At 51.0% G+C, this 26,989-nt stretch overlaps 2 protein-coding genes and 1 long non-coding RNA gene across 10 annotated transcripts in view; 1 reads left to right on the top strand and 2 right to left on the bottom strand.

The window, feature by feature from the left end:
• Nucleotides 1–26,989, bottom strand: part of MBOAT2 (membrane bound O-acyltransferase domain containing 2) — a 194,816-nt gene that overhangs the window by 64,885 nt on the left and 102,942 nt on the right. For 7 of the 8 annotated variants that reach the window (XR_014842570.1, XM_085020012.1, XM_085020010.1 and 4 more), the window contains 2 exons: nt 10,129–10,274; nt 4,541–4,618 (listed from right to left, as the gene is read on the bottom strand). Coding sequence is in view for 7 of the 8 variants with exons in the window: in XM_021087873.2 (XP_020943532.2) it covers nt 4,541–4,618; nt 10,129–10,274 (224 nt within the window). In the remaining variant the exon portion in view is untranslated. Of the gene's footprint in view, nt 1–4,540; nt 4,619–10,128; nt 10,275–20,451; nt 20,669–26,989 lie in introns of those variants that run through there. The other variant, XM_021087874.2, reaches the window with a different exon arrangement.
• On the bottom strand, nt 20,452–25,941 carry LOC146404977 (uncharacterized). Its single transcript, XR_014842572.1, has 4 exons — nt 25,434–25,941; nt 23,819–25,388; nt 22,196–23,550; nt 20,452–21,161 (listed from the first exon to the last, which is right to left on the bottom strand). It is a non-coding gene; the product is annotated as an uncharacterized LOC146404977 (long non-coding RNA).
• Nucleotides 23,360–26,969, top strand: LOC146404976 (uncharacterized). The gene is made up of 2 exons (XM_085020013.1): nt 23,360–25,408; nt 25,457–26,969. Exon 2 carries the CDS (start codon nt 25,677–25,679, stop codon nt 26,766–26,768), a length of 1,092 nt encoding a protein of 363 aa, XP_084876139.1. The 5' UTR covers nt 23,360–25,408; nt 25,457–25,676; the 3' UTR covers nt 26,769–26,969.

Below are 26,989 nucleotides of genomic sequence, written 5' to 3'. Positions count from 1 at the left end.
CCAGGCTCCGCAGCTGAGTCACTGGCTTTAACGCAGCTTAGCCTCCAAAAGGTAAAGGGACCTGGCTAAGGTCCCAAAGCTAAGGAAAACCGAGCAGAACCTGAATTCCAGCCCAAAGACATCTGCCCCCAAACCACACCCCATCAATCATGAAGGCCACCTGGGGGCAGGGAAGCTGGAGTTTGAATTTGATCTTTTCTCAGGCCCTAGGCCTGCTGTTCACTTTTATCACCCGTACAAGAGAATTTGGAAGAAAATGGTTTTTAGTATTTCCCAATATTTAAAAATCTATTGTAGCATAATTCTACCTAACACCAAACATCTGCAGTCGGTTTTCAGCTGTTTCATTCTGCAGAGCACCTCGTTAAAATGGCTCATGTGGACACACTTTCTTTTTCACTCCTTTCTGAGCTGGTCGCTCCTGCTTTGTGCTCCTTCAGCCCTGAGTGCAGCCTCTTTTGTAACAGCGATCCCAGCGCGATTGGTACCTGGTTGCCAAGTGTCCTGCAGAGACAGACACGGCTTAGGACCCATCACTGGATCCCAGCATCATGTAACAAATACCTGTTGCACGACTGACTGTCTTAAGGTCTCTGACAAGGAGTGCACTTCAGAGGGTAAGGCCCACACCCCTCCACTGTCTCTGAGTTTCTGGAAACACTCCGGCACACGAGAAACGTTTGTTCAAATTGGTAGGGAGTTAAGCCATGTGGCGATTCAAATCACTTTCCTATAGTTTTTACAATAAAATCCCATACAGAGCTGGGCAACCCTTTAGACAAAGGAAGTCGTCCTGTAAATATCTACCTCTTTACATGTTTCTTTAGGTCACCTGTTTCCTTAAAAATTACTGGCCACGTTATGAACAAACGCTTCGGCTTAACTTTAGGCGAATGGGCTTTCACATGTTAGCCAGTTAACCATCCCTCGCTTCTGCTGTTTATATTTAAATACGGGCAGCACCCTGTGCTGTATTCCAAACTCTGGGACTGTTTTTTGGAACTCAAAACAAGTTTTCCCAGAGAAAAGTTAAAAAACAAACAAACGCGAAGGACGCTTGGGTTCCCACGCTGGTCCACAAAAGCCTATTGAGGCCATCAGAAGACCAGAGCCCGGCCACACTGCCACCTTCTGCAGGGGACCCGCCTTCCCAATCCCAGCTGGCTGTGCCTGAAACACACCTCTCCCTCCCTCCCCTTCCAACGTAAGTGGGCACGGTGCTCGCATCCCCACCCTTCCCACCCCCTCTGTCCCCCCACAGCCCCCTCCCCCGGGAACAGAGATGCAGGCAAAGCCCAGCGGATGCTTAGTTGAGAGAACAGGGCCGCTCCAGTGGCCGATCCCCAAACTCTGCCAGGGCAGCCCCAAGGGGACACCCACGGAAGGCAAAGGAGACGCGGAGGCAAGTCCCCTGGGGGCTGCTCGGCGCCCTGCAGAAGCCGCATGCCCACTCCTTCACCACTCGGCAGAGATTTGCTGGGCACAAACAACCTCCAAGGTCAAGTCCCACATGCAGAAAACAAAACAGGCAAGACATGCCTGCTGTCGCTGGATGCGCGGCCCGTGAGGTCAAAGGACAGGACATCCCTCAGCCTCTCACTATAACCGAGACATCCTTCCTTGGGCCAAAGATGTGCATCTTCTTATTTCACTTCCCGGATACCAGCTCCATCTCAGGACTCCAAAGAGCAGCACAGACACCCCCTTCTGTGTCTAAGGACAGCCTCACGTCTCCCCCAACACCCCGACGTGCCTCCTCTGAGGGCACCGTACGTGTTCCATGTTCCTTTGGACCCTTCATTCCTAGAACTAAACTCAAAAGCATGGGCGCATCCGAACATCTATAAATTTGCCTAAATGAGAAAACATACGAACCCCTGGAATCTACTTTCAAAAAGTTGCTACTTTGGGAGTAACTGTCGTGGCTCAGTGGTTAATGAATCCGACTAGGAACCATGAGTTGCGGGTTCGATCCCTGGCCTCGCTCAGTGGGTTAAGGATCCAGCATTGCCGTGAGCTGTGGTGTAGGTCGCAGACACGGCTCGGATCCTGTGTTGCTGTGGCTGTGGTGTAGGCTGGTGGCTACAGCTCTGATTGGACCCCTAGCCTGGAAACCTCCACATACCTCGGGTGCAGCCCTATAAAGCAAATTAAAAAAAATATATATAACTCTTGTTGTTCAAAGAAACTTATCATACATATCATGCTAAACTAGACTGAAAGAAATAAACAGAACTGCATCTAACTTTAGACGGCACAGGAACACTGTAAGCCCCATCCAGTAGGTTTGAATGAAATTCTTAAGTTCAGACCCATTAAACATTTTAAATAACATAAAAGCCTAAGTGAAAAGGGAAAACAGCATATACGAATAACAACAAGGCTAAAAAACAAAAACAAAACAAAACAAAAAACCCACAAGAAAGAAAAGAGTCAAAACAGAAAAACATATACGGGTATAAAGTGAAATTGAAGAGCGCTAAAAGAGATTAAAATTAATTAATTTAATTAATTAAGTTAATCGCTCCCCTCCCTCTTTATTGCCAACGCCAGCAACTGACATGGCAAACCCATTACCCTGGCCTGCTCTGGCCAGAGGGTCAGACTCGAAATATCAGCAGCATGTATGCAAGCAGCCTTTTCCTCCTGGTCGCTTACTGTGAGCGGGTACCCAAGCTACCTATATCCGGCTCTGTGTCTCCAAAGCTGCACGATCCAACAGAACTCTGGGTAACGACAGAATGGTCTCGGGCTGCACTGTCAGTACAGTGGCCACTGGCCACCCGAGGCCGGCGAGCACGTGCTACGTGGCGGGGAGACTGAACAACTGCGCTGTAGACGTTACCTTAAACCGACCCGCCGCATGGGGCTGAGGGCTCCGTACTGGACAGCAGCTAAAGTTCTAAAAGTGAACTTCACAGACTGCCACTGCCTCTCAGAAAAAGAAACAATTTCCTCTGACGAAATACGAATTTACTCTCCTTCGCATTTAAAAGCAGGATAGGACTTTGGTTTACGCAGTGATAGACAAGTCCCCTGTTTCCAGCAATCTAATCAGGTTTTCCTTCTTTTATCCAGATTCAAAACATAGAACTCTTTTTTTTTCAGATGTTAAATATAGTATCGCTTTGAATCTGTCATCTGTTAAGATTTTATAAACAGGGTCATGATGGTATAAAAACTGCATCGAATGCAACACCCTCAAAATATCTTACGCCCCTTATACCAATTAAAATCAAACACCAAGACCCTGGAGTGTCGGGGTACGGACGGAGGGAAAACCAGGGCAGGTGGCATACACAGAGACTTAGGGAAATGGTTCCGGCTGTAGCACAGTGGCTTAAGGATCTGGCCTTGTCTCTGCAGTGGCGTAGGTTTGACCCCCAGCCCAGCACAGTGGGTTGAGGCCCCAGTGTTGCTGCAGCTGCAGCACAGGTCACAGCTGAGGCTCTGATTCAGTCCTCGGCCTGTGAACTTCCATATGCTACGGGGGTAGCCAAAAAAAAAAAAAAAAGAAATTGAAGGAAGACAGCGCATCAAACAGAGAGGATGACCAAAGAGTTAAACCCTGAAGATGCAAAACAGAAAGAGATTGGGAAAAAAAGCTCATCCATCAACCACAGGGTCAGAATTCCTTATATAGAACTCTTGCAGCCACACATACGTCAGAATTCAGACACCCGGCACGTGTTCCATCACAAATACTAGAGAACACCCCCGGCGGGACCTGGGGTCCACCCCGGCCCTGGGGGTGCAGCCAAGTAAGCATCACACCTCTACCTCCCAGTGTCTACCTCTGGCCCCGACCTCGACGCCAGCTCCCCAACATCCAGCAAACGTCTCACAGATCCCCTGACGCCCACATGCGCTCGCTCAGACCATACTGGGTCTGCCACATCACAAGCGCGGCTTCAGGTGAACATACACCCGCCTGAAATGCTCCCCGCCTACGCATGCTCCCCACCCGCAGGGCTCCCCGCTCAGGAAAGGGGGCCTCCGTGCACCTGACGGCTCAAAGCAGGGACCTGGGGTCGCCCTTGACGCCTTTCCTCCACTCGCACTCCCGTCGGTCACAGAGTCCTTCCAAACTGCCTCGACGTCTCGCTCCCGCCTATTTGCCTCTTTCCACCTCTCCACGCTGCCCTGCTGGGACAAAGCCCGTGGGCCTTACCTGGAGCTGTGGCTCCACCCTGCCCTCCCCCCCAGGACATATGACAACGTCTGGAAGCATCCATGGTTGTCCCAACTTGGGGAGGAGGCTCCACTAGCATCGAGTGGGCGGCGGCCAGGGACGCCGCTCAACGCCCTACAGCGCAGGACTGTCCCGCGCGCCAAAGAATGACCCAGCCTGAGAGGTCAGCGGTGCTGAGGCTGAGAAACGCTGCTCTGGGGAAAAAGACGACGATGCAACCTGTGTGTGTGACAGTTCTCGGAAAAAAGGATCATCGTGCGGCGTAAGTCTTAACGTAACAAAATTCTACGTGGACCCGACGCTCTCGTGCTGGCACGCACCCGCCGCGTGAGGACCGGGAACACTTACGTGTGCATGTTCTCCACGCCTGTGACCATCATGATACAGTAGGAAATTCCACTTTGTACGAGAAAATGTAAGGCATACCTGTGAAAAGAAGAGCACCGTTAGGGAGGCCGCTCGCAAACATCAGGCCGGAGCAGCTGAGGCTGAAAAGGGCTGCTGCCAAACGCACAGCAGCCCCAGATACAAACGAGGAACCAAACCTCCGGTGTCTACAGTTCTGCCATACCCCGGAGAGGGAGTCGCAGCCCCTGGCCCCTTAAGAGTTGGAAAAAATAAGACAAAACCCCACAAGCCACACTCGGCGCCTAGGAACCACATTTCCCGGCTCTCACAAAAGCTCCGTGGGCTTCGGAGGCTCGGGAATCACAGCTTTCTCCGTAACTTAGGCGCCAGGGTGGAAGGGGAAAGAAGCCTGGATTTCAGAACAGTCCCGACAGACTGTTAGTTGTTTGTTTACCCAAAAACCTTCTCCAGTACAGCTTTCTATCTGGCTTCATCACGTCAAGCATCACTTATGCAACAACCAAACACACGAAATACTAGAGTTAACTAAAGAGGACACACCCAAATTTATTTATTCGGAAAACATGATGGCTCAAGTCAAATAAGCTTCCTGGAGTTCCTGTCGTGGCGCAGCGGAAGCAAATCCGACTAGGAACCGTGAAGTTGCGGGTTCGATCCCTGGCCTCGCTCAGTGGGCTGAGGATCCGGCATTGCCATAGCCGTGGTGTGGTCCAAGGTATAGCTCCAATCCGGCATTGCTGTGGCTGTGGTGTAGGCCGGCAGCTGCAGCTCCGGTTAGACCCCTAGCCTGGGAACCTCCATATGCCACAGGTGTGGCCCTAAAAAGACAAATAAATAAATAAATAAATAATAAGCTTTCTTATACAAGTCGAGTCAACCCTGAACTTGCAGTAATCTGCCTACCAAGCGTTCTCACCATGATGACACAGCGTTTTCTAATGTTCTAACGTAGAAATCTACCATTAAACAAGAGAACTGATGTGTCATTCATTTCACAAAATTCAGGCAAAACATGACTCGGATTCTGATTTTAAAACCAATCCAAATTGTCCCTAAGATTACACACACGTGCAGGCACACACACACACACACACACACACGCATGCATGCACACGCACACACGCATGCACGCACACATGTGCACACACACATACACACACACTTTCCGTTTTCTTTCTTTTGATTGGCATGAATAATTTATGAAAAAATTTTTCAGTCATTGTATACAATTTAAGCTATAGTTACAATTACTTTTTAACCTAATCATCATAGGATAACAGGCACCTCCTCTCTGGAAAAGTTACTTAAATTTTTTTAAATTTCCTTCAAAATATTACAAAAAAGAAGCAGGCTCCGAGGCAGGCCCACAGAAGAAACTCATTTTACCCACTGTATAGAGGCCACTGTCAGTCCGTCTGTCTGTCTCTTCCTGTCACACACACACACACACACACACACACACACACACACACACACACAGGGAAATGACTTCATCCAGGAATACTACGACATAACCAGAGGGCCAGGAGGAAGCAGAAAAACACATATGAGTACAAACTGAAACAGAAAGAAGCTAAGAAAGTGTGGTGAAAACACACACTTTTTAAGTGAATTACCCACGTCCTATTTGCTGCCAGCACCAACAGACCACGTAAAAATGCTGCAGCAGACGGCCAGACACCTGTATGAGTTTTATTAACTGACGGGAGAACTCATTAAAGATACCCGCCTTGAATGAACAAAACAAGTGTGAAGATTCTCGGGGAAATAGCTTTCCTTTCCTACTGAGCAGATTTTCTTGGAACACGAGCCACTTCTGTTCCCAACAGAGATGCGGTTCCTCGGATCCCCTTGAAATGCCCCCTGCAGGCATCGCCTTCAGACGACAAGCTTAGCAAGCTTCCAAGCATGACATGACACGCTGCAACCGGCCACAAGCCTTTGCTCTTGCGATGATATGACAGCTCATCCGTACAGGTAGCCTGCACTCCCCTCGGTCCCCGTGACCTGTCCACGACACACGGCAAGGGGCTTGATGCCCCATCAGCACGGATGGGTTTCCTCATTACTGCGTGTAAGCAGCTACTGACTCACCCTTATTGGTCAAAGGAGCATAATAAATACATGGTAGTCACCTTGTATGTTTTAGGATTCAAAGATAGTATGTGCAAAGTGTTGACGGGGTTCCCTGGCGCACAGTAAGCTCTCGGATATTAAGTACTATTAGCAAAGTAAAAACGCAAGCAAGAAGTTATCTGAAATGTCTGTGGTCATTCAACCCTCATCATTTTAGAGCTGGGGAAACGAAGCCCTAAAGTCACACACCCAGTTAGTACCCTGAGTGACCTTGAAACTCAAGTGCTTCCTTCCAGGCAACTTATCCCGGGGCTGGTTCTTCCTGGGTGGGACGGGGTGACACCCCAGACCCTGCGTCTCAACCTCTCAAGCTGCCTGCACGCGCTGAACACAAAGCAATCCCTCACTCCCCAGACCTCAGTTTGATTTCAGATAATCACCTATTACGTATTTTGAACTTCGAATCCCTAGAGGCAGGTATAAAAGTTATTTCTAGCCAAAAAGAGCTTTAAAAAGGTTGAGAAACACGTCTTCGATTGTTTCACTGTCTTCACTGCACGTCCACTTTCTGAAAGACCCTACACTGGACACCGTCTCTGTCCTCAGAGAACTTCCAGCTGTCGAGACAAAGACCTGCACCTGAAGAGACTAATTCTGTCTGGTAAACTGAGGAAGAGACACAGGGTCCACATAAAACCCTCTAATCTGGACCACTGACTGGTTGATGGCAACGACAGACCATGAACGTGATACTGTTTTTGACCCCGAGTAGCTAGCTTTCCGTGCTCACCCGGAGCTGGCGGCGGCTGCAGTGTGACGTCTTTCGGTCACCACGACCCCCGTGGGCTCCATTCTACAGATGAGAAAAGGGACGGACAGAGCCTGATCGGCACGTCACCCGCAGAAGCAGCCAGGTCTGTCTGACTTCAGAGTCAAAGCTCCAGGCCATGACCCTGCACGGCTGTCAAAGAGCTAAATGAGTAACTGAAAGTGTCAACTAATTCTCAGTTAAAAGAGACTCACAGATGATGGTTCCAGAAAAAAGCTGAGAGCCCCATACCAGGAGGGAAAATAATCAATGATACTTAGACAACTCACTAACTCACACGTCCTCCAAAAGAGACAGCATCGAAATCCAGGAGACAGGGCTGCCCCTGAGCCTAAAATACCAAAGGGCTAAAATGCAAACCCGAAGGCTACTCTACTCCCGCCCTTCTTCCGATCTGCCAGGAGTCCTCTCTCAGCTGGCACCCAGGCTCAATCTCTTTTCCCAACGAAAGGAATAACAAACCCGACTAGTATCCATGAGGATGAAGGTTCGATCCCAGGCTCTGTTCAGTGGGTGAAGGATCCAGTGTTGCCACGAGCTGTGGTGTAGGTGTTGTGGCTACAGCTCCGATTCAACCCCTTGCCTGGGAACTTCCATATGCCACAGGTGCGGCCCTAAAAAGACAAAAAAAAAAAAGAAGAAGAAATAGAGAACTCTGTTTTTTACAAACATCTTGGTCATCACATGTATTCTGAAATACTTAGGACCGCCTAACATTAAGGTCAGTTCCTGGGGACAATGTTACAAAGCATCTGAGCAGGTTTCACAGCAAGAAAGCAGCTCTCAGTAAAGACCTCGGCTCTGCGGGGCTCCGCGTCCAGGGCCGGGCACCGCCACTCACATCTCAACCCTCCAGGCTGCGCACATGCACCTCGATGCCAGGCACGTCCCTGGAGTTGGCCACTCTGAAGGACAAGCTTCCCCCGGCCCCTCCTTAAAACATGCTGCTGAGATGCACATGGAACACTGAGTTTCATGATGAAACGTGCAGACCAGGACAGGCCTGAAAATACTCCAGAAAAACAAGTTGGGGAAAGAATAAAAATCAGATCAGTGAAATTTTAATCACTGTTGAGACTGGATAACAGATATGGGAGAGCTCATTATATTATTTTCTATATTTTTATATCATAAAAGTTCCATAATGTAAACACACACACACACACACACACACACACACACACACACACACTACCCCCATGGCAGGATTTACCAGAAGTTTAGGTAGGATCACCTGAGAAACCTAAGAAACTTTGCTGACATAAATTTGACGCGATCAAGGAAGTGGAACACCCATGACACCTGATGTGAGAGAGCACGTCTCAATCTCAGAACTGCACACACCGCAGCGCCTCGCAGAGGGACTGGTCACAGACACTGAGTAAATTATCCCTCATTGATTTTTCATGAGTTTCTACGAAACAGGGGCAACTGCCAGAGGCGACAACTCTATTAAGAAATAGCCGTGTCTTTCAACCCTCCCAGGAATCAAAAACACCTCCTAGAACAAACACAGAGGCATTATCAAAGTCCAGCAGTCTACAACCCACAACAAAAACAACGAAACCGCAGACCAAGTGACTGCACCTCCATCCTTGAAGAGAATTTTCATCTCAAACAAGCCTGCAGAAGAGCAAACCTAGAAAGCGTGTGTGTAAACATACAGCAAATGAGCAAGCAGCACAGGCTCTCATTTACGAAGGAAAATTCAGGGAGTTCCCTCCACGGCTCAGCCAAAACAGATCCGCCTAGCATCCATGAGGATGCAGGTTCGATCCCCGGCCTCGCTCAGTGGGTCAGGGATTTGGCATTGCCATGAGCTCTGGTGTAGATCGCAGATACGGCTCAGCTCCCGTGTTGCTGTGCCTGTGATATAAGCCAGCAGCTGTATCTCTGATTAGACCCTAGCCTGGGAACTTCCATATGCTGCAGGTGCAGCCCTAAAAAGCAAAAAAACAATAAAAATAAAAAAGAAGGCAAATTCAGGAAGAATCACAGGGAATCTCTCCCACGGAGTGCTGCTTCACCAAAACTCTGCGTTCCTCTCCTGGTTTCCCCTGTCACACACGACCAGTGTCACCTGGGGCGGACAGGAAGCTCTATGTTCCTGTCTCCACCCAGAGTCCTTCCAAGTAAGAAAGTGAAGGGAACACACACACGTACAGAGCATCCGAAGGACCATAAATACAAGCCTTCTATCATCAGTTCCTCCCCACCAAAACCAACCAAACAAAAAGCCTCTTTTGGCTAATGACAGAATCTAAAAATGGGTGACAGAGTTCTATTAATGGGCTTTACAAGACTCTTAAGAGCCACTTGCATAGAAAGAAAAAAACTACTGTCAGTGTTGGTTTGGTTGTTTTGTCTTGGCATAAAAGATTCTCAAAATATGCAGAAGAGTTTCTCACGAGGGAATAAAATGTCTTTATGTCTTTTTCCTTCATCTGTCCTTCTTCATAACTTAGAAATAGGAAGTTGCCCTCTGAGCCCAAACTGAAGAGACACTCCACTATTTTTTCTGCCAAAGCGAAAAAAGCGAAAAAATACACAACTTTATAGGTAAATAGAAGAACACCACCCTACATAATGGATCTTTCTACACGTCAATTCACAAAGACGACCAAAGTCTTCATTAAATAATATGATCAAAATAATTACTTACCATCCAAAGCAAAAAAGTGCAAGATAAAGGCCCAGAAGGGTAGCAACGACATGTCTTATACAAGAGCTAGTTTTGCTTGAATGTAGGTAAGTTCGAAACCAAATGGCTGCTAGCAAGGCAAAGAGTTGGCACACTACAAAGTTGACCTGTAAAGAAAAATTAAAATTTCATATTAGCGACACAGACTTGACTTTTTCTCTTTTTTTAAATTTTTTTGCCTCTTGTCTTTTTAGGGCTGCACCTGCGGCATATGGAGGTTCCCAGGCTAGGGGTCAAATCAGAGTTGTAGCTGCCGGCCTACACCACAGCCGCAGCAACTCGGGATCTGAGCCACGTATTCGACCTACACCGCAGCTCACAGCAACGCCGGATCCTTAACCCACTGAGTGAGGCCAGGAATCGAACCTGAATCCTCATGGATGTTAGTCGGGTTCATTAACCACTGAACCACGACGGGAACTCCCAGACCTGACTTTTTCATTTGATGTCACATTTACGTTCTCAGGACAAAAACACCAAGATTATGTAAAATTAAGATCTTCCAGTTTACTAAAGAGACAAAAACGAAACTCGGGAGGGCCTCTTCCCAGGGACGACAAGTTCAAGTCCAAAGTGAAGGGCCAATGCATAGGCCCATGCCAAGGCTACACTTGGCAGGGAGGCTGGTGCCCAGCGTGAGAAGAGGCCTGGAGCGGCCCCCGGAAGAGTCTGGAAGACACAGGGATGCAGACACGGAAAGGGCAAGCCCACGGGAACCCTGTGGTTGGAGGGAAAGAGAACTTATTTTAATGACCAGGAAGACCCTGTAACTGGTAGAACGAAGGGCTCCGCGTTTCTCCAGAAATCCTCGAGTCCAGGTGTGCTCAAGACCCCTGAGAATGGGAGGTCCCGCTGTGGCGCAACAGGATCGGCAGCAGCTCTGTAGAGCCAGGACGCAGGTTCGAGCCCCAGCCCAGCACAGTGGGTTAAAGGGTCGGGCATTGCTGCCACTGTGGCTTGGAACTGATGCCTGGCCCAGGAGCTCCATATGCCTCGAGGAGGCCAAAAAAGAAAAAAGAAAGAAAAAGAAAAAAGATCCCCGGGCGTCTGTGGAACACACCCTCTTCGCTCTGGAGTTCTGGAGCCGACCCCCATGGGGAGTCACGGGGCTGCTGCTGGTCTAAAGCCATCACTGAACGTGGGCACCTAAGGTCTCAGCTCTGGGGCCTCAAGGACTGGACCTGGAGGCCAGCGGATAAATGGGAGAAAGCAGCTTCCAGAAAGCCTCAAGGGAAGGCATTCAGCCAAGCAGCCCCCCATGCCCACCCCGCTGCCCCCGGCCCCCCCCGGCCATTCTTAAATGTCCCCAGGACTCGCCACCACTCTCGCTTCGCAGGAATGGCTGGCTGGCTGGTAACAGGGCTGCTGCTCTGTCTCTCCCTCGACATTCCTGGGCCCTCCCAAAGTGATAAAAGACTACGAATGAGACTCCCATGGTCTCTCAAGACTCAAGAAAAATTGCCACGTCTATCTCTTCTGAAGCAGTTTCTTAGAGAGTGTTAAGGAACATACGTCTTCAAAATCCGCAAATAAAAATCCATTCGACTTTAGGAACTTGTAAGAAACACCCACCACCAACAACACTGTTTCAGGCACCGAAATTATGAACAAATCACGCCATCTACATGTTGAAGCTGCCACAGACCCACAGAGATATCTCTGCCTAAGACACAGACAACTGTGTGCTTTTTCTTGCTCCACAAGGAGAAAAACAGTTGAACATTGTTGTACATTGTCTGAGAGACCATTGTGCTTAGAAACGGTTAGACTCGATGCAAGCGAAGCGTCATTCGAACAGGTTCTGAGCACTTTTCTCCTAACGGGTTGCAGCAATATTTTTTTGATTAAGCAGAAAGCTACACATATCAGAAAGATGCATACCGATATTAATAACTACTCATACCTACAAAGCGTCTCATCGCCTAAAAGGCTTCTTTCAAATATCTCTTAAAAAAACTGTATGGGACATCCACTCTGGGCGAAACACGGAAAATCAAAAGAGGCACTAGATCTGTGCTAGCTCTGCATGATTTTAAAGTCTAATGAAAAAAAATCAAACACACACACAAGGCACTTCAACTCAGTTTCTAAAGGCCACACGGACAGGGCCTTGAGGATATGCCCCCAAGGAAGGAGCAGGAAGGGGTGCCGGTCACAGGGCAGGTGACGGAAAACTCCTAATGGCAGCTGATCTCCACAACAATCTGAGGAGGCGCCCCCCCCCTTCACATCTGTCTAAACTCAAACAAAGCATGAGTTACTGTAGAAGCATTCTAGGGAGTTCCCTCTGTGGCTCTGTGGAGACAAATCCAACGAGAATCCGTGAGGGTGTGGGTTCAATCCCCGGCTTTGCACAGCAGGTTAAGGATCTGGTGTTGTCGTGAGCTGTGGTGTAGGTCACAGATGTGGCTCGGATCTGGCGTTGCTGCGGCTGTGGGGCAGGCCGGCAGCTATAGCTCCAATTTGACCCCTACCCTGGGAACATCCACATGCTGCAGGTGCAGTCCTAAAAAGCAAAAAAAAAAAAAAAGAGAGAGAGAGAGAGAAGATGAAGGAGCATTCTAGAACCACCAACAAAGAGAATTCTGGATCTTTGAAAACATCCATTTCAATGTCGTCATTTTACAGATAAAGAAAAGGAGACCAGATCTCACGCCAGGCACTGCACCAAAACCTTGAGGACTGGTGCCAAACTCGATGATCCAAACACACAAACAAGGCCCCAATAATCCCCAAGGTATGAGAACCACACTGTTGGAAAATCAGAGCAAAGGCATTTTAAGCAACATGAAAACAAAAACAAAAACAAGCCAATGTGAAGGACGCACTGAGGCTTGAAAATGCAAAGCAGCCGGGGGGTGGGGGTGGGGGGGCCTCGGGAGGTGAGGCCGGGTCGGGGGGGCTTCCTCTGTTCTGCTGAGGCATTTAGAGTCGGGCCGCAAGTGAGGATGTTGCCAACACTAGGCCTCTGGCCGCCGCTGCCAACAGAAAGGCGGACGTTGCTACTTTGGGGCGAAGCAGAAAGGAGATGCTTCCGTGGTTTTGCCAGGCAAAGGAGGCCGCAGCGGCCAATGCCCTAAAGCCTGCGCCGTCCTGGAGGAGGACGGGGAGGGGTCTTAGAAAACAGGGCCACACATCAGGATCAAGGGAGGGGGAAGCTTGCATCCTTCTTCAAAGCTGGCCTCCTGTGGCCCCAGGACGGGTTCGGGTGCTCCTTGAGATTGTCACACAGGGACCTTCCCTCTCTGGAATGAAAAGGCTTCATCAAATACTTAGCATTTTCCATTTGCTGAGGCTTTTAGTTCCACAGAAGGGCTCAAAGACACCCTTATGTGCATCCCTCGAGGCGGAGCCAGGCCCCTGCCCCCCTCCCTTCCCGGATTAGCGACGGTCTGCTCTTGACCTTTGGATGGAGCTCAGGGCTGAAGGAGGCCTCATTCCTACAGGCAAGACGTGGGGACAGAGACGGGCTTTTGGGGCCCTACAGGGTCCCAGGTGGTCTCAATGAGAAAACACCCAAGGATTTTAACAGGAGGAAGTGATGTGCTGATTTTAACAGGAGGAAGTGACGTGACCCTTTGCTTCGGCAAAGGATGAATCAGAACAAGGAGGCTGGGGGCTGCTGCCCCACAGGCCTTGAGAAAGGGGGCCTGGAGGTGCAGAGGTACCGAGAGCAAAGGACCCAGTCTTTGAACCGTCCAGACTGGCCACTGGATGAGGGCATGGGAAGGCAGGAAAGGCCACAGGTCGCGCGGGAATGGTGACAGCAATCACTGGGGGCCCCCGGGGAGGGGGAACCCTCTGTGAAGCGGCTGGTTTCAGCGCCCAGGGCACAGGTGTGAAGACGCAGAAGCCGTCTGGGGGGCAGTGGGGCTTCGGTGCCTCTGCGAGTGATGCACGGGGAAGACAGGCCGGCTGGGGTGGAATCCTCCAGACTGCAAGTCACGTCCAGGCCAAGTAACAGCAGCAAGGATGGGTATACAGTAGGCGGGTGGGGCACGAGGAGGCTCCAAAGGCCACGGTCACTGTCGGGTCAGAGGGCACAAGGTCCAAAACCAACTACCTAACGTGGCAACTGCACCTTTATGAGCGAGCTTGGCGAGAACAGCTGAGGAGGCCCGTCCGGGGCGGAGAGCCACGTTTTACAGACAAGGCTGAGGCCCAGTGCCCAGGGGACCAAAATAACACAGCTGGAGACGAATGCCCGCTCATGGCCAGAAGAGCCGTGCAGGGGACACACAGATGCAGGAGCGCACGTAGCACAACTGCGGTGCCTGCAGAGGAGCCGGGGAGCAGAGTGTAATTAATCACCTCAACGTAGAGCGGCGGGCGGGGGGCACCCGAAGGCCCCCCCGGTAACCTGGGCCACAAAGGAGAAGGCTTCGGGTGGTTGGACAAGGGCGGGAACGCTAGGAGGAGGGAGCATCATGTTTCATTATTAAGCAAAAAATCTGCAGGACCTCCAGGTGGGAATGCCCCTGCTCCTTTGCACAGGGGACAGAATATGCATCCACAGCCAGATGCCCAAGTGACCGCTTTGAGGGTCTTAAAGGTAACACCTGCCCAAACTGAAACCGCGGTTCGGTCATTCTTCCATGGGTGGGGGAGGGTGGGGGAGGCACGTGAAGACCTGAGGGGGGGGGGGCAGAAAGAAGAAACAGAGCTGCAAGGCGAGGCCCCCCACCCTGCGCCGGGTACCCGCACGGCCTCACAGGGCTTCTCTGCTTTAACCCTGCAGTCAAGGTGCTACCTGCCCCAGGACTCAACCTCCTCCAGGTCCCTGACAAGAACACTGAGGCCCGAGCCTCAAACCCACATCTGATGCCAGGCTGTTCAATAGCTGCCTCCCTACTTCCAGAAAATGTCTGAAGGTCCAACCTGATGGCTACCGCAAGGCTATACAGAGAATTTTCCATCTGCAAAATACCTCCATCCTATTGAACTAAACGTCAATGGCTACTTCCCATACCTAAGACACACAAAAAAATACACATTTGTTTTCACGTGTTACAGGTCAAGCTTTCTTCTAAAAGGAAAGAAATTTAGACCAGCATCTTGATGCTTTTTTTTTTTTTAAACACGGTTTTGTTGAACAGACAGCTGTACCTATGACCTGAGGTGCCTTCAAAGAAACGGCCCCCAGCAATGTGGGAGTGGAGGGGTGGGAGGGCAGGTGAGGCGGAGGAGGGAGAAAGAAGCAAGGGTGAACACCCTCAGCTAATTTAAGGCTCACCTAGTACACATCTCGTCTTACACAAAAGCAGCCTTTTTGGAAAAGCTGCACATACAAGTACCTATAAAACCAACTGTAGACACACCAGAGGGTGCTTTCAGGAGTACGTTTTACATGAGGTGGTGAGAGAAGCATTTTCAGCACCATATCATGTGGTCAATCTCAGAGTTAAGCCAGTGTCCAGATGCTCAGGTTGAAAGCCTACCACTCAGGCATTTATGCCCCTCCCAAGAAACAGCAACAACATGCACTTTTTTTTTTTTTTGTCTTTTTAGGGTTGCAACCATGGCCTATGGAGGTTCCCAGGCCAGGGGTGGAATCTGAGCTGCAGCTGCCGGCCTACGCCACAGCCACAGCAACGTGGGAGCCAAGCCGCGTCTGCCACTTACACCACAGCTCACGACAACGCCGGATCCTTAACCCACTGAGCGAGGCCAGGGATGGAACCTGCATCCTCATGGATGTTAGTTGGGTTCATTAACCACTGAGCCACAACAGGAACTCGAAGATGCACTTATTTTTAAGGATATGCAAAGAAATTATGAATAACACTACAACATAAATTTGCGAAAGCTTTTAAGGAGGGACTCTCAGCTCATCTCCTGCAGACACTCCAGATCAACAGCTGCACCTCTTAGGAAAAAAATTAAGTAGACGCTGCCAGCCAGGCCATTTAACAGCTGGTTCATCACCTCCGCATCAGAACTAAGCCGTCTATCATAAGCCAACAGTTGACTTATAATAAGTTTAGATTAAAAAAAAAAAACCCTTAAATCTCAAAGCAGCTCAAGACGAAGTGAGATGCTCAACAAATTAACAGAAGCACCCCCAAAATCAATTGCTGCCTCCGTATCTCTAGCGATGGAGTAAAAATTATGTCTAATGTTACTTTTCAACTGGTATAAGTGGCTTCTGGATAGCATATTTACCTTCCTGGCCAGCAGCTCCCCAGGGAAGGAGGCAGCCTTTGGGGGGCCTCTGGGAGTTGGGGCTGGGGAAAGAGACGCGTGGCCCGCCCCGCGGTCAAGGATCAAAGGGGTTCTCAAGGCCCCACAGATACAACCAGCTTCAGCCACCTCAGCACCGTGTTGGACCCCACCTGGGTGAGCCCGGCTGGGGAACAGCCACCTGCACAGATGCTCAGAAATGGAGTCCTGGATACTAGTCCAGAACGTTTAGTCCCTTGGTCTGAAACAGGACCTTGGATTCTCTTTTTTTTTTCTTTTTAATTCCCCAGGCCAAACTCCCAGGTTCTATGTTTGGGAAATGCGTCCTCGTCAACCAACCTCAAGTCAAGTAGATATAAAGGGGCCCAAAGGCAAGGCAAAGAATCACGCTTTACATCTTTGGGAGCTAATACCCGTTAAATCCACGTCCGGTACCATCACACAGCCGCCGGACTGCCAGCACTTCTGAGGTCTGACAGCACCGAGGTGAACACGGCTGTGGAGCCAGGGGACCTCGCGAACGCGCGGACACAGGCACGTGGGGAAACGGCACTGCGTTTTCTTACAGGACGAAAGATGCTCGCACCCTGGGAGCGGTCCCTCCACTCCAGGGAGGCGAACCTGGGACCGGGGGACATACAAGAATGTTCAGGACCGCGTTGTTCATAGAAACCAAATGCTGGGAAAAAGCCCGTCATTCCTGGGAAAATGGTTAAAGATGCTGGGATGGATTCCTCCAACAGGAAGCTACCCGGAATGACAAAATGACACATCACAGCTTCTTACAACACACGGATTAAACTCAACGCACCGCGCTGTATAAAGAAGCCACCGCGTGAATTCCTGCACAAGAGCACGCAGAGCGTATACACCTATGTTCCTCAAAAGCCCCCCCGAGCAGGCAGGAAACCGTCTCGGCTGGGGATGCTGCGGAGAGGGAAAACCGCTGAGGACGTGAAACGCTGACCACGGCGGTCGGCACAGCCGTCGCGAGGAAGGAAGGGACCCGCTACCACGAGGGGCAGCCGGGGGCTCGGGGGGCGGGGGGGGCTGTGATCTGTGTCTTGCTCTCGGTGCTTAGAGAGATGTTGGCTTCTATTTTATTTTTTTATGGCCACGCCCTCGGCATGTGGAAGTTCCTGGGCCAGGGACGGAATCTGAACTGCAGCTGCAACCTACATCACAGCTGCAGCCACGCCAGAGCCTTTAACCCACTGCCCTGGGCCAGGGATCAAACCCGCACCTCCACAGCAACCCAAGCCACCGCAGTTGGGTTCTTAACCCACTGTGCGAGGGCAGAAATTCCAGCTTTTCAATATTTGGTTAAACTGCATATAATACTGTGGTAAGACTAGGTGCTGTAATAAACAGACACACAAAAAAATACGTAATGGCCCCCACAAAACCAGGGTTTGGGAGTAGTCCAGGGCAGATATTGTGGTCAGTGGGCAGCCTTCCTGGGCGGGTGATTTAGGGGTGCTGGCTCCATTCATTTGCGGGGGGTCACCATCCAGAACCCCGTCATGACTGCAGCCGGCCGTCTGGAAGGAAACAGGGGCACAGGGAAAAGGCACTCTTGTTTCTAAAGAGCCCGCGCCTGAAAATGGGACACGGCTCCCAGTCGCTCATGCTCCCAGGGAGACCTAGTGAAGCGCCCCAGGCCACGCTGCCGGCTGGCCGGGAAGTGCGGGGCTGGGCACCAGCACAGGAAAAAACTGGCTTTGGGGAAGGGTCGTGCACGGGTCTCCGGAAGGCCACCCCGGTAACAGGGACGGAGACGTGCGCCCCGTCACTGCACACCCCCAACCAGCTTTTTCTTTTGCACATGGACCTTTATCATCTATCCCCCAAACAAAGGTTTTAAAAGTAATTCATGCTTCTTTTCCGGTTTCCAAACCAAAAACCAAGCACCAGGATTAAAGACTATAAATTACCTCACCTCCCTACACGGAATCTGCGTTGCTGGCTGCATCCCACTAAATTTCAGAAAGTGGCACCCAGGTCTCAAAGGATGCAAGCATTTTCAAATGTGATTCGGCCACTGCCACAAGCAACGCTTTCAAGCTTAAAATAACAGACAACAGCACAGGGAGCCCAAGGCAGGCACCCAGGTGTCCCAAACCCTCCTACTCTGTGCTAAATTTGAGGTCCTCGAAAACGGCCAGACTCCCGGGGCTTTTGTAACGGACAGGTCCTGAAGGGTGTTCTCGGATCGTGCACACAAACCCCCAAGCAGTCCCTGTTCAAAGGCACCGACACAGAAGCAGAGTCACTTCCTCGAGACGTCAGGGCACTGAAAGCACGTTTCGCCCACCCGCCAGGCTAACGGGCACCCAGTCCATTTCAGGCTTTGCCGTCTCTATACGCCGCCCAGGAACCAGGAAGGACTTTATTTCTCTGGGCCTGTGAGGGTAAAGGGGGCTCCATCAACTGCACCCACAGCTGCCAAATTACGAAGCTCAAGTAACGGCAGTCTCCGGAAATACGTTTAATCCAGATAAAATAAACTCACCACACACACACCCCCTAAAATATCAGCCAGAGCACAGACACAAAAAAGGGGGGCCGATCTGCTTCCTACCCACACCGCTGGTCACACGTACTCTGACAAATGACAAGGAGCTCATCCCCAAACGGCATAGAGAGGGTATAAAGATAAAAGCGATGGACCCCCGCCCCTCTTAGCATTTAGAGTGAGTGTGTGTGTGTGTGTGTGTGTGTGTGTGTGTGTGTGTGTGTCAGTGTTTATCTCCTAGGCGGTTACCAATAATACTAGCACATCAGGACACGAGCTGAAAGGAAAAAGCCAGAGGAGCCTCAACTCACAATGACTGAATAAACAAATCCTCCTTTGGCCACACAATAGGACGTTCGTTACTCAGCAAGAAAAAGGAATGAACGATGGTGACACACACACCACAGATGAATCTCAAAATAATGAAACTGCGTAAAAGAACTCAGACAAAAAGAGTACAACTCTATTTATATAACCCATAGTGACACAAAGCAGATCAGTGGTTGCCTGGGGGTGCGGGGCCGGGAGGGGCCAGAGGGAGGCGCTACTAGGGGACACCAGGGGCCTCTGGGGGTCAGGGCCAAGCGCCCTGTCTTTACCGAAGTAGTAGTTCTTTGGACGGATGGTCAAAGCATCCAAGTCTACACTTTTTTTTTTTTTTTTTTTTTTGTCTTTTTGCTATTTCTTTGGGCCGTTCCCGCAGCATATGGAGGTTCCCAGGCTAGGAGTCTAATCAGAGCTGTAGCCACCAGCCTATGCCACAGCCACAGCAACGTGGGATCCGAGCCGCGTCTGCAACCTACACCACAGCTCTCGGCAATGCCGGATCGTTAACCCACTGAGCAAGGGCAGGGACCGAACCCGCAACCTCATGGTTCCTAGTCGGATTCGTTAACCACTGCGCCACGACGGGAACTCCCCAAGTCTACACTTTTAAAATGGGCAGTGCATTGTGTGCCAACTGTACCTCGATAAAGCTGTTTACATTTTTTTAAATAAAAACAAACTCACACTGACCATCGTTCGGCCATCATCATTTTAATGAAAACCTTACAAGCTGACTGAGCTTATCTTTACTTCTGGAAGGATATTTCCTTTCAGTTGCACATCCTGCCGTGTGGAGCAGCACCTGACGAGCCCCTGCGGAAGGAATACGATGTGGGCACTTAACCGCCTCTATCTCCTCCCATCCATCACTTTCATGGTCTAAAGGCTAAAAGAATTCGAGCGAAAACTGCCATCACTTCCAGTTTCTCACAGACAGCTTCTGTGCTCAGTAAATGCCTGCTGTTCAGAGGGGAGGAAAGCTCAACCCGTCCAACTTCCCCAACGAAAGGGCAAACTGAAGGCTCCGCCATCTCCCAGGACTTCCTGTCCAGGCGGCTGACACCAGACTTGTAGTTGGAGTCTCGGCCTCCACTGAGCTTCAGACGCCGTTATTCAACTGCCCCGTCCACCCCCTCCCCGAGCAGTGAGGATCTGAAACTCCCCGCAGCCCCAAGGCTCCCCCCACCGCCAGCTTCCCCCTCAAACTGCAAATGCACCAGCACGAACTCGGGTGCTCCAGCCAACACCCAGCAACCACCCACCCCTTGGCTTCCACGGGGAATCCATTCCTACGTCCTGGGAGCTCTGTCTCCACATCGCACGTGCCACGCACGGCCCCGTCTCCATCTCCACTGCGGCCGCCTCTTCCTGCCTGGACGACCCAGCCGGCAGGGCCCCTGCTTCCCGCCGCTGCCTCTCCGAGCTGAGCCGCACGCCCCAGTCGGTCCTGCGGCCCCAGTCCTTAGCCCTGCGACGCCCTAGCAGGCCGCCCACCACGAGTAACGTAAAATCTTGACTCCTCCCTCTGCCCTCGGAGAACCAGGCCGCCTCTCTCGCTTCATCTACGGCTCTTCCTCTCACGGACGACCTTTCCACCCCAGTGACCTCCGCTCACGCACCAGACTCACCTCACCTCAAGGCCCCACCGCCACACCTGGGATGCGCAAAAGGCAGACTCCTCCCGCCACGTCAGAGCCCAGACCCCCCAACCTCCAACGCGAGGCAGACCCGCTCGCCGAAGCAGCACCCTCATCTCGGTGACCTGACAGCATCAGCACGGCCTAAAGCCGCCCTGAAAGCCTGCTCACTCACTCAGCATATCTCCTGAGGACCACTCGCTCGTTTGTTCACCCATGTCTGTTACGGCCGTCAGAAGCTTTAGTCCAAATAAGAAGAGTGGTTTAGGAGTTCCCATTGTGGCTCAGCGGGTTAAGAATCCAACGCAGTGTCTGGGAGGATGCGGGTTCAATCCCTGGCCTCGCTCGGTAGGTTAAGGAGCTGGCGTTGCCACAAGCTGCAAGGTAGGTCGCAGATGCAGCTTGGATCCAGTGTTGCCAGGGCTGTGGCGTAGGCCTGCCGCTGCAGCTCCAATTTGACCCCTAGCCCAGGAACTTCCATGGGCTGCAGGTACAGCCATAAAAAGAAAAAAAGAAGAGTGATTTAACTCGAAAGTATTCATATTCAGGGGCCTAGGTGCTACTGGATAAAAAGCACCCACTCTAAAAAAAAAAAAAAAAAAAAAAAGTCAATTTCAGCCATTCTATTAACTATACAAATGATGCAAAAAAATTCACTTTTCTCCTGGGCTGCCTCACTATCATAAGATTTCAGTTCAATACTAACTACAAACATGTTGATTTAATTTTGAAATTATACTGCTTCCCACCAAAATTAGTACACTTTTCAATGAGGACCATGTCAACAAAAACCAGTATTAACCTTCAACAATTAGCTTGGGATCTGCACACCTTGCTGCTGGAATACTTCGCCAGCAGCATTTAAACACCACATTATCTGAAGGGGCCAATATAAATGTTTAATTTTTCTCTCTCTTTTTTAGAACTTTTAAAGGTTTCAGACACTGCCACCCCAAAATTCACAATCGGTCACGCTGCCTCCTGGTGTCGCACAGTGTGAATTACCCTCCAGCAAATCACTACACGATAATCACTAGAACGCACATTCCACGAGAAGAGGGATGTGTGTCTATTTTATTTCCGTGTTTCTCAGCGCCTGTTTCTGACACATGACCAGCACTGAACAAATAAGTTCAGTTAAAGACTCAATAAACTCATATTTTGTGTTATCGTTTTGTTTTGTTTGGTTTTTAGGGCCACACCTGCAGCATATAGAAGGTCCCAGGCTGGGGGTCGAGTCAGAGCTGCAGCTGCAGGTCTACACCACAGCCACAGAAATGCTGGATCCGAGCCACATCTGCTCTCAGCAATGCTGGATCCTTAACCCCCTGAGCAAGGACAGGGATCAAACCTGCGTCCTAACGGATACCAGTTGGACTCTTAACCCACTAAGCCACCAAAGTATGGGAAGCCCATATTTTGTTTTATCTTATTTCAATCATCATATTATTCTAAATTTATGTGTCATCTCTTCTTCCTACTGCTTCATGTCATTTTAAGTGTGACCTCAAAAGGAATTCTCGGATCTAAATCACAGCAAGTATCTGACCTCCAAACTCTACGGGGACATGTGGTCAGCCAATCACGAGAGACGCACGTGGGCCCTGTCTCGGGGGTATCCTCGGAGGTCAGACTCCCCGCCACCCGGACGCACTGGCTCCCCCAGCAAACTCCTAATGAGTTTCTGCTCTCAGGCGAGGAAGGAGGCCACAGCTGGAAGACCAGCTGTACCTCGCAGATTATCAAATATTTACACCCACTCCGAGGTAGATGCTAGGCAGCACTGCACGGCTGATAAAGAAAGTCACCATAATTAAGCCGTCGAAGCGGCAATTATGACTCACAGCAAAGAGGTCTGTCTTGGGGTGGGGCACATGTACGTTTTTACGAATAAAAGTTAAACTCGTCACGTTCGAGAAGGACTGTGATAAAGGCATCCCCCCCAAAGAGAAAAGCAGCAGAGATGCAACCAGTCGGCTGAGAACCACACACAACAGAGCGCCCGGAAACAGGCCCAGCTCCCGTGAATGGACCGAGCACAGGAGAACTGACAGCTGCGGACCCGAAGGAAGCGGCTCATTCTTACCTACTGAGCCCACGCACAACACCTGCTTCAGGCCGGACCAACTGACCTCTGGCACGCGAGACCCCCGTGTGCCATCACTTCTCAATGTGAAAGTAAGAACCACCTCCGTCTACACGTCTAGATGATGAAATGTACTCCCCAAAGCGAACCACATTGGACACACTTTTGATCCTTTAGCTGGTTGGGTCTGCCCACCTGGGAGCTCCACTTACTTGAAGTCTCTAGAACAGTCAAACTCATGGAAACGGAGAATAAGACAGTGGTTACCAGGAGCTGGGGGAAAGCAGAAATAGCTGCTTCATACGCATGGTCCTCACTCTAGGCTGAGAAGCCGTGGAGATGAGCACGTGAGTACACTTAACGCTGCTGCGCCACACACACACTTTGAAGTGGTTAACGTGGTAAACTGCGTATGTTATCACAACTTTTAAAAATTTTTTAAATTCCTTTTTGTTTGTCTGTTTAGGGCCATATGTGTAGCAAATGGAGGTTCCCAGGCTCGGGGTCAAATCGGATCTGCAGCTGCCAGCCCACACCACAGCCACAACAAAGCGGGATCGGAGCCACGTCTGAGACCTACACAGCAGCTCAGAGCAACGCCAGAACCCTGACCCACGGCGCGAGGCCAGGGATCCAACCTGAGTCCTCGTGGATGCTGGCTGCTTCATTACCACCGAGCCACAACAGAACTTCTGAAATTGCTTTTTATTTTTATTTATTTATTTTGCTTTTTAGAGCCGTAGTTGCAGCACATGGAAGTTCACAGGCGAGGGTTGAATCAGAGCTGCATCTGCCGGCCCACACCACAGCCACAACAATGCGGGATCTGAGCCTTGTCTGTGCCCTACACCACAGCTCAAGGCAATGCTGGATCCTTAACCCACTGAGCGAGGCCAGGGGTGGAACCTGCGTCCTCATGGATGCTAGTGAGATTCGCTTCCTCTGTGCCACAACAGGCAACTCCCTAAAATTACTTTTTAAAATAAATAAATCATCAAGAAGTTTTTTCATCCAAAGATACCACAAAGAAAATAGAAACTCCAGCTAGACACTGGGAGAAGAGATTTGACAACACAGATAACGGAGAAAGAATTCAAATCCCAGAGAGAGAGAACCTCCAAAAAATCAAGATAAGAAAGACAAACTCCTCCATTTTAAAATAGGCAAAAGGCAGGACTAAGGATTTCACAGAAGCGGAGATACAAACGGCCAGGAGCTATGTGAAAACACACTCACCTCGTCCGTTCAGGAAAAATGAGAGTTAAAATCACAAAACACCTTTTCATGTCATGAAACTGGCCAGACGTTATCAGCCTGATAACCGTGGGAACCGGATGCCCGTGAGGACGAGGAATAAAAGAACCTTAAACCACGCTGGTGGGAGGGCACAGTGGTGCCACCACTTTACAGACAGCTTGGCATTACTTAGTGAGGTTAAAGATTTGTTCTCCGAGACTGTAATTCCACCCCTAGGGACAAACTGATACAAACTCTCGCATACGTGACAAGGACATGTGAACGAGAACTTCACTGTGCCACTGTTTACACAGTAAAAACCCAGAAACCACGCAAACCTCCTCAGACAGAACACAAACAACTTACAGTGGAAAATGTAAGAACTGCAGCTACGGCCACATGAATAACTACACCTGCCAAACACGATCCTGATGGAAAGGCAGGACTCAGAAGGAAACATACTGCATGAATCGTTTCAATAACGGTCAAAACAGGAATTCCCACTGTAGCTCAGCAGCTAACAAACCCAACTAGTATCCATGAGGAAGTGGGTTCGATCCCTGGTCTCGCTCAGTGGGTTAAGGACCCAACGTTGCTGGGAGCTGTGGTGTAGGTCACAGATGTGGCTCAGATCCCATGTTGCTGTGGCTGTGGTGTAGGCCGGCGGCTACAGCTCTGATTCGACCGCTAGCCTGGGAACGTCCATATGCTGCAGGTGTGGCCCTAAAAAGACAAAAAAAAAAAAAAAAAAAAAAGCCAAAAACTGAGCAAAGCTATACTGTGGCAGACACATGCATCTGTGAATAAAACACTATGAAGAAAAGAAAGGAAATGATAAACCCACTTTTCCTGACACCACTCCTCTCCCGGATGAGTTCTCGGGGGCACCCAGGGGCTTGGCAAGGGTCTCCCGAAGCTGGAAGAGTGTGTGAGGGCTCCTACATCCTGCCAACCTAATCTGTATAAATCTGCCCAGAGAAGGGCAGAGGTCCTGGTACAAAAAGGCTCTAAAACAAGAACTCTGGAGGGGAAAGAAGCAACAATAAACCCCCCAATATTTTTTACTTACTCCATCTTCTCAGTCATAATGCACCAAGTTCTAGGACCACGTCAACTTAGGTCATCAATCCCACGGGCCAAGTGTAACATAATGTACTGTGTGACTGTCAAACATCTTTAGAAAGTCCTGTTACAGCACTGAATAATGTAAATCCCTCTGCCTCCCTCTCGCCACCATCCCCTGCAGGGGAACCAGGGCAGGTGTGCCCACCACCCCCGCCACCACCCCCTGCAGGGGAACCAGGGCAGGTGTGCCCACCACCCCTGCCGGCCACAGAGGAGGGAGCGCGAGCAGGAGGAGGCGGAAGGGCACCAGGGCTGGCGTCCTGCCGGAGAGAGCAGGAGCCACGGCGGCAGCCACATGGAAATCTAGCCCGAGGGAGCCTCCCCCTCCGGGCTGCCCCCCCCCCCAGAAGGAGAAAACGCAATGCACTGACACGCTGGCTGTCTTTGAGGCCCCCCAAAATATATGTACACAGTTTCTCAGGGAAAACACTCAAAAAGCTCCCCAGGTCTTTCTCCAACAGCTGCAACGTCCCAGTCAAGCTGTGACTTTCCCTGCGGAGCTGGCTGTACCCGCGGGGCCCCAGGGTCCCAGATGCGGACCAAAATCACCTGTTTTCTTCTTCTCATTCCCAGTCCTCTCAGAAAGGCCATGTGTTTGCTCTTCTTTTTTCTCACCACTCTGATGAAACTACCAGGGGCTCTTTATTCTATCAAACCCAATGCTCGGTCTGAAAGCACAAGGGAATTCTTGATGGGATCCCGAGCCCTGCCCTGCCTCCTGAGCTCCAGACCCACCGTCCACGCCGACTCCGCGCTTCTCCTCAAGTCTAACCGGCTCCCCGGACTCACTCGGCCAGAGGCACCGCTCAGCCCTTCCTTCCCTCGCTCCCAAAGCCACGTCTCCCCCGGCACCTGCAGCATCCGTGCCGCTGCTCAGGCCACCCACGCGGGACGCCACACCCACTCCTCCCTCTCGGTCCCTCGGTCCCTTGGGACGTCACCGCGGCAGAGCCGGTGCTCTCACCCCCACCGCAGTGTCGCCACCGTGCTCCGCTCCTCCGGGCTCTCCTCTCAGCCTCCGCACACCAACAAGCCCTTCCTAAGAGGCGACCAGACGAGCTCCTTCCTCTGCGCATCCGTCAGACGGCCGCCTTCGCCCGGAGCACCTCGTGGAGAGGCCCCCGCAGGCCAGGCGTTGCCTCGGCCGGGTCACAAGGCTGACATCCACCGGGACCAGTCAGGTGCAAAGTGCGGGCCCGGGCACAACGTGATGGAAATGACACGGGGGCCCCCGCGCTCTTCCTCCCAGACCCCCGCCGGCCAGACTCGCTGGGAGGAGAACATCAGACAAACGCCCCGCTGGGCCTGCCAAGACCCGGACGCTCTCACGGCGCTCAGCTCATCCAAAGCGGGGCAAGAGGAGGAACCGTCAGGCTGGAGGAGCCCCGGGGAACGCGACGTGACAGGGAACATCCCACACAGGGTCCTCGGTCCCAAGAAGGCCCTTGTCAGGGACGCTGATCCCCCAATTCACTGCCGCAGCCCCAAGCCCTAATGTGATGGCATTTGGAGATGGAGCCTTGGGAGGTTAGCAGGGCAGGAGGGTGGAACCCCCAAGATGGGACTGGTGCCCTTATGAGAAAAGAGACCGCAGAGGAAGCTCCTGCCCTCTCTCTACGCCCTCCGCCTCCATCCCCAGACACACACACACGTACACGCACGCGCACGCATGCACGCACACCCCAAGGAAAGATCCTAAGAACACACAGCAAAAGG

The sequence above is a fragment of the Sus scrofa genome, chromosome 3 (genome assembly GCF_054392235.1).
Source record: "Sus scrofa isolate SSC_HxYL_T2T_F1_AM1 chromosome 3, Sscrofa_HxYL_maternal_Yorkshire_Landrace_v2.0, whole genome shotgun sequence".
Taxonomy (NCBI): domain Eukaryota; kingdom Metazoa; phylum Chordata; class Mammalia; order Artiodactyla; family Suidae; genus Sus; species Sus scrofa.
Note: the sequence above shows the minus strand (reverse complement) of the source record. Positions and strands in the feature narration are given on the sequence as shown.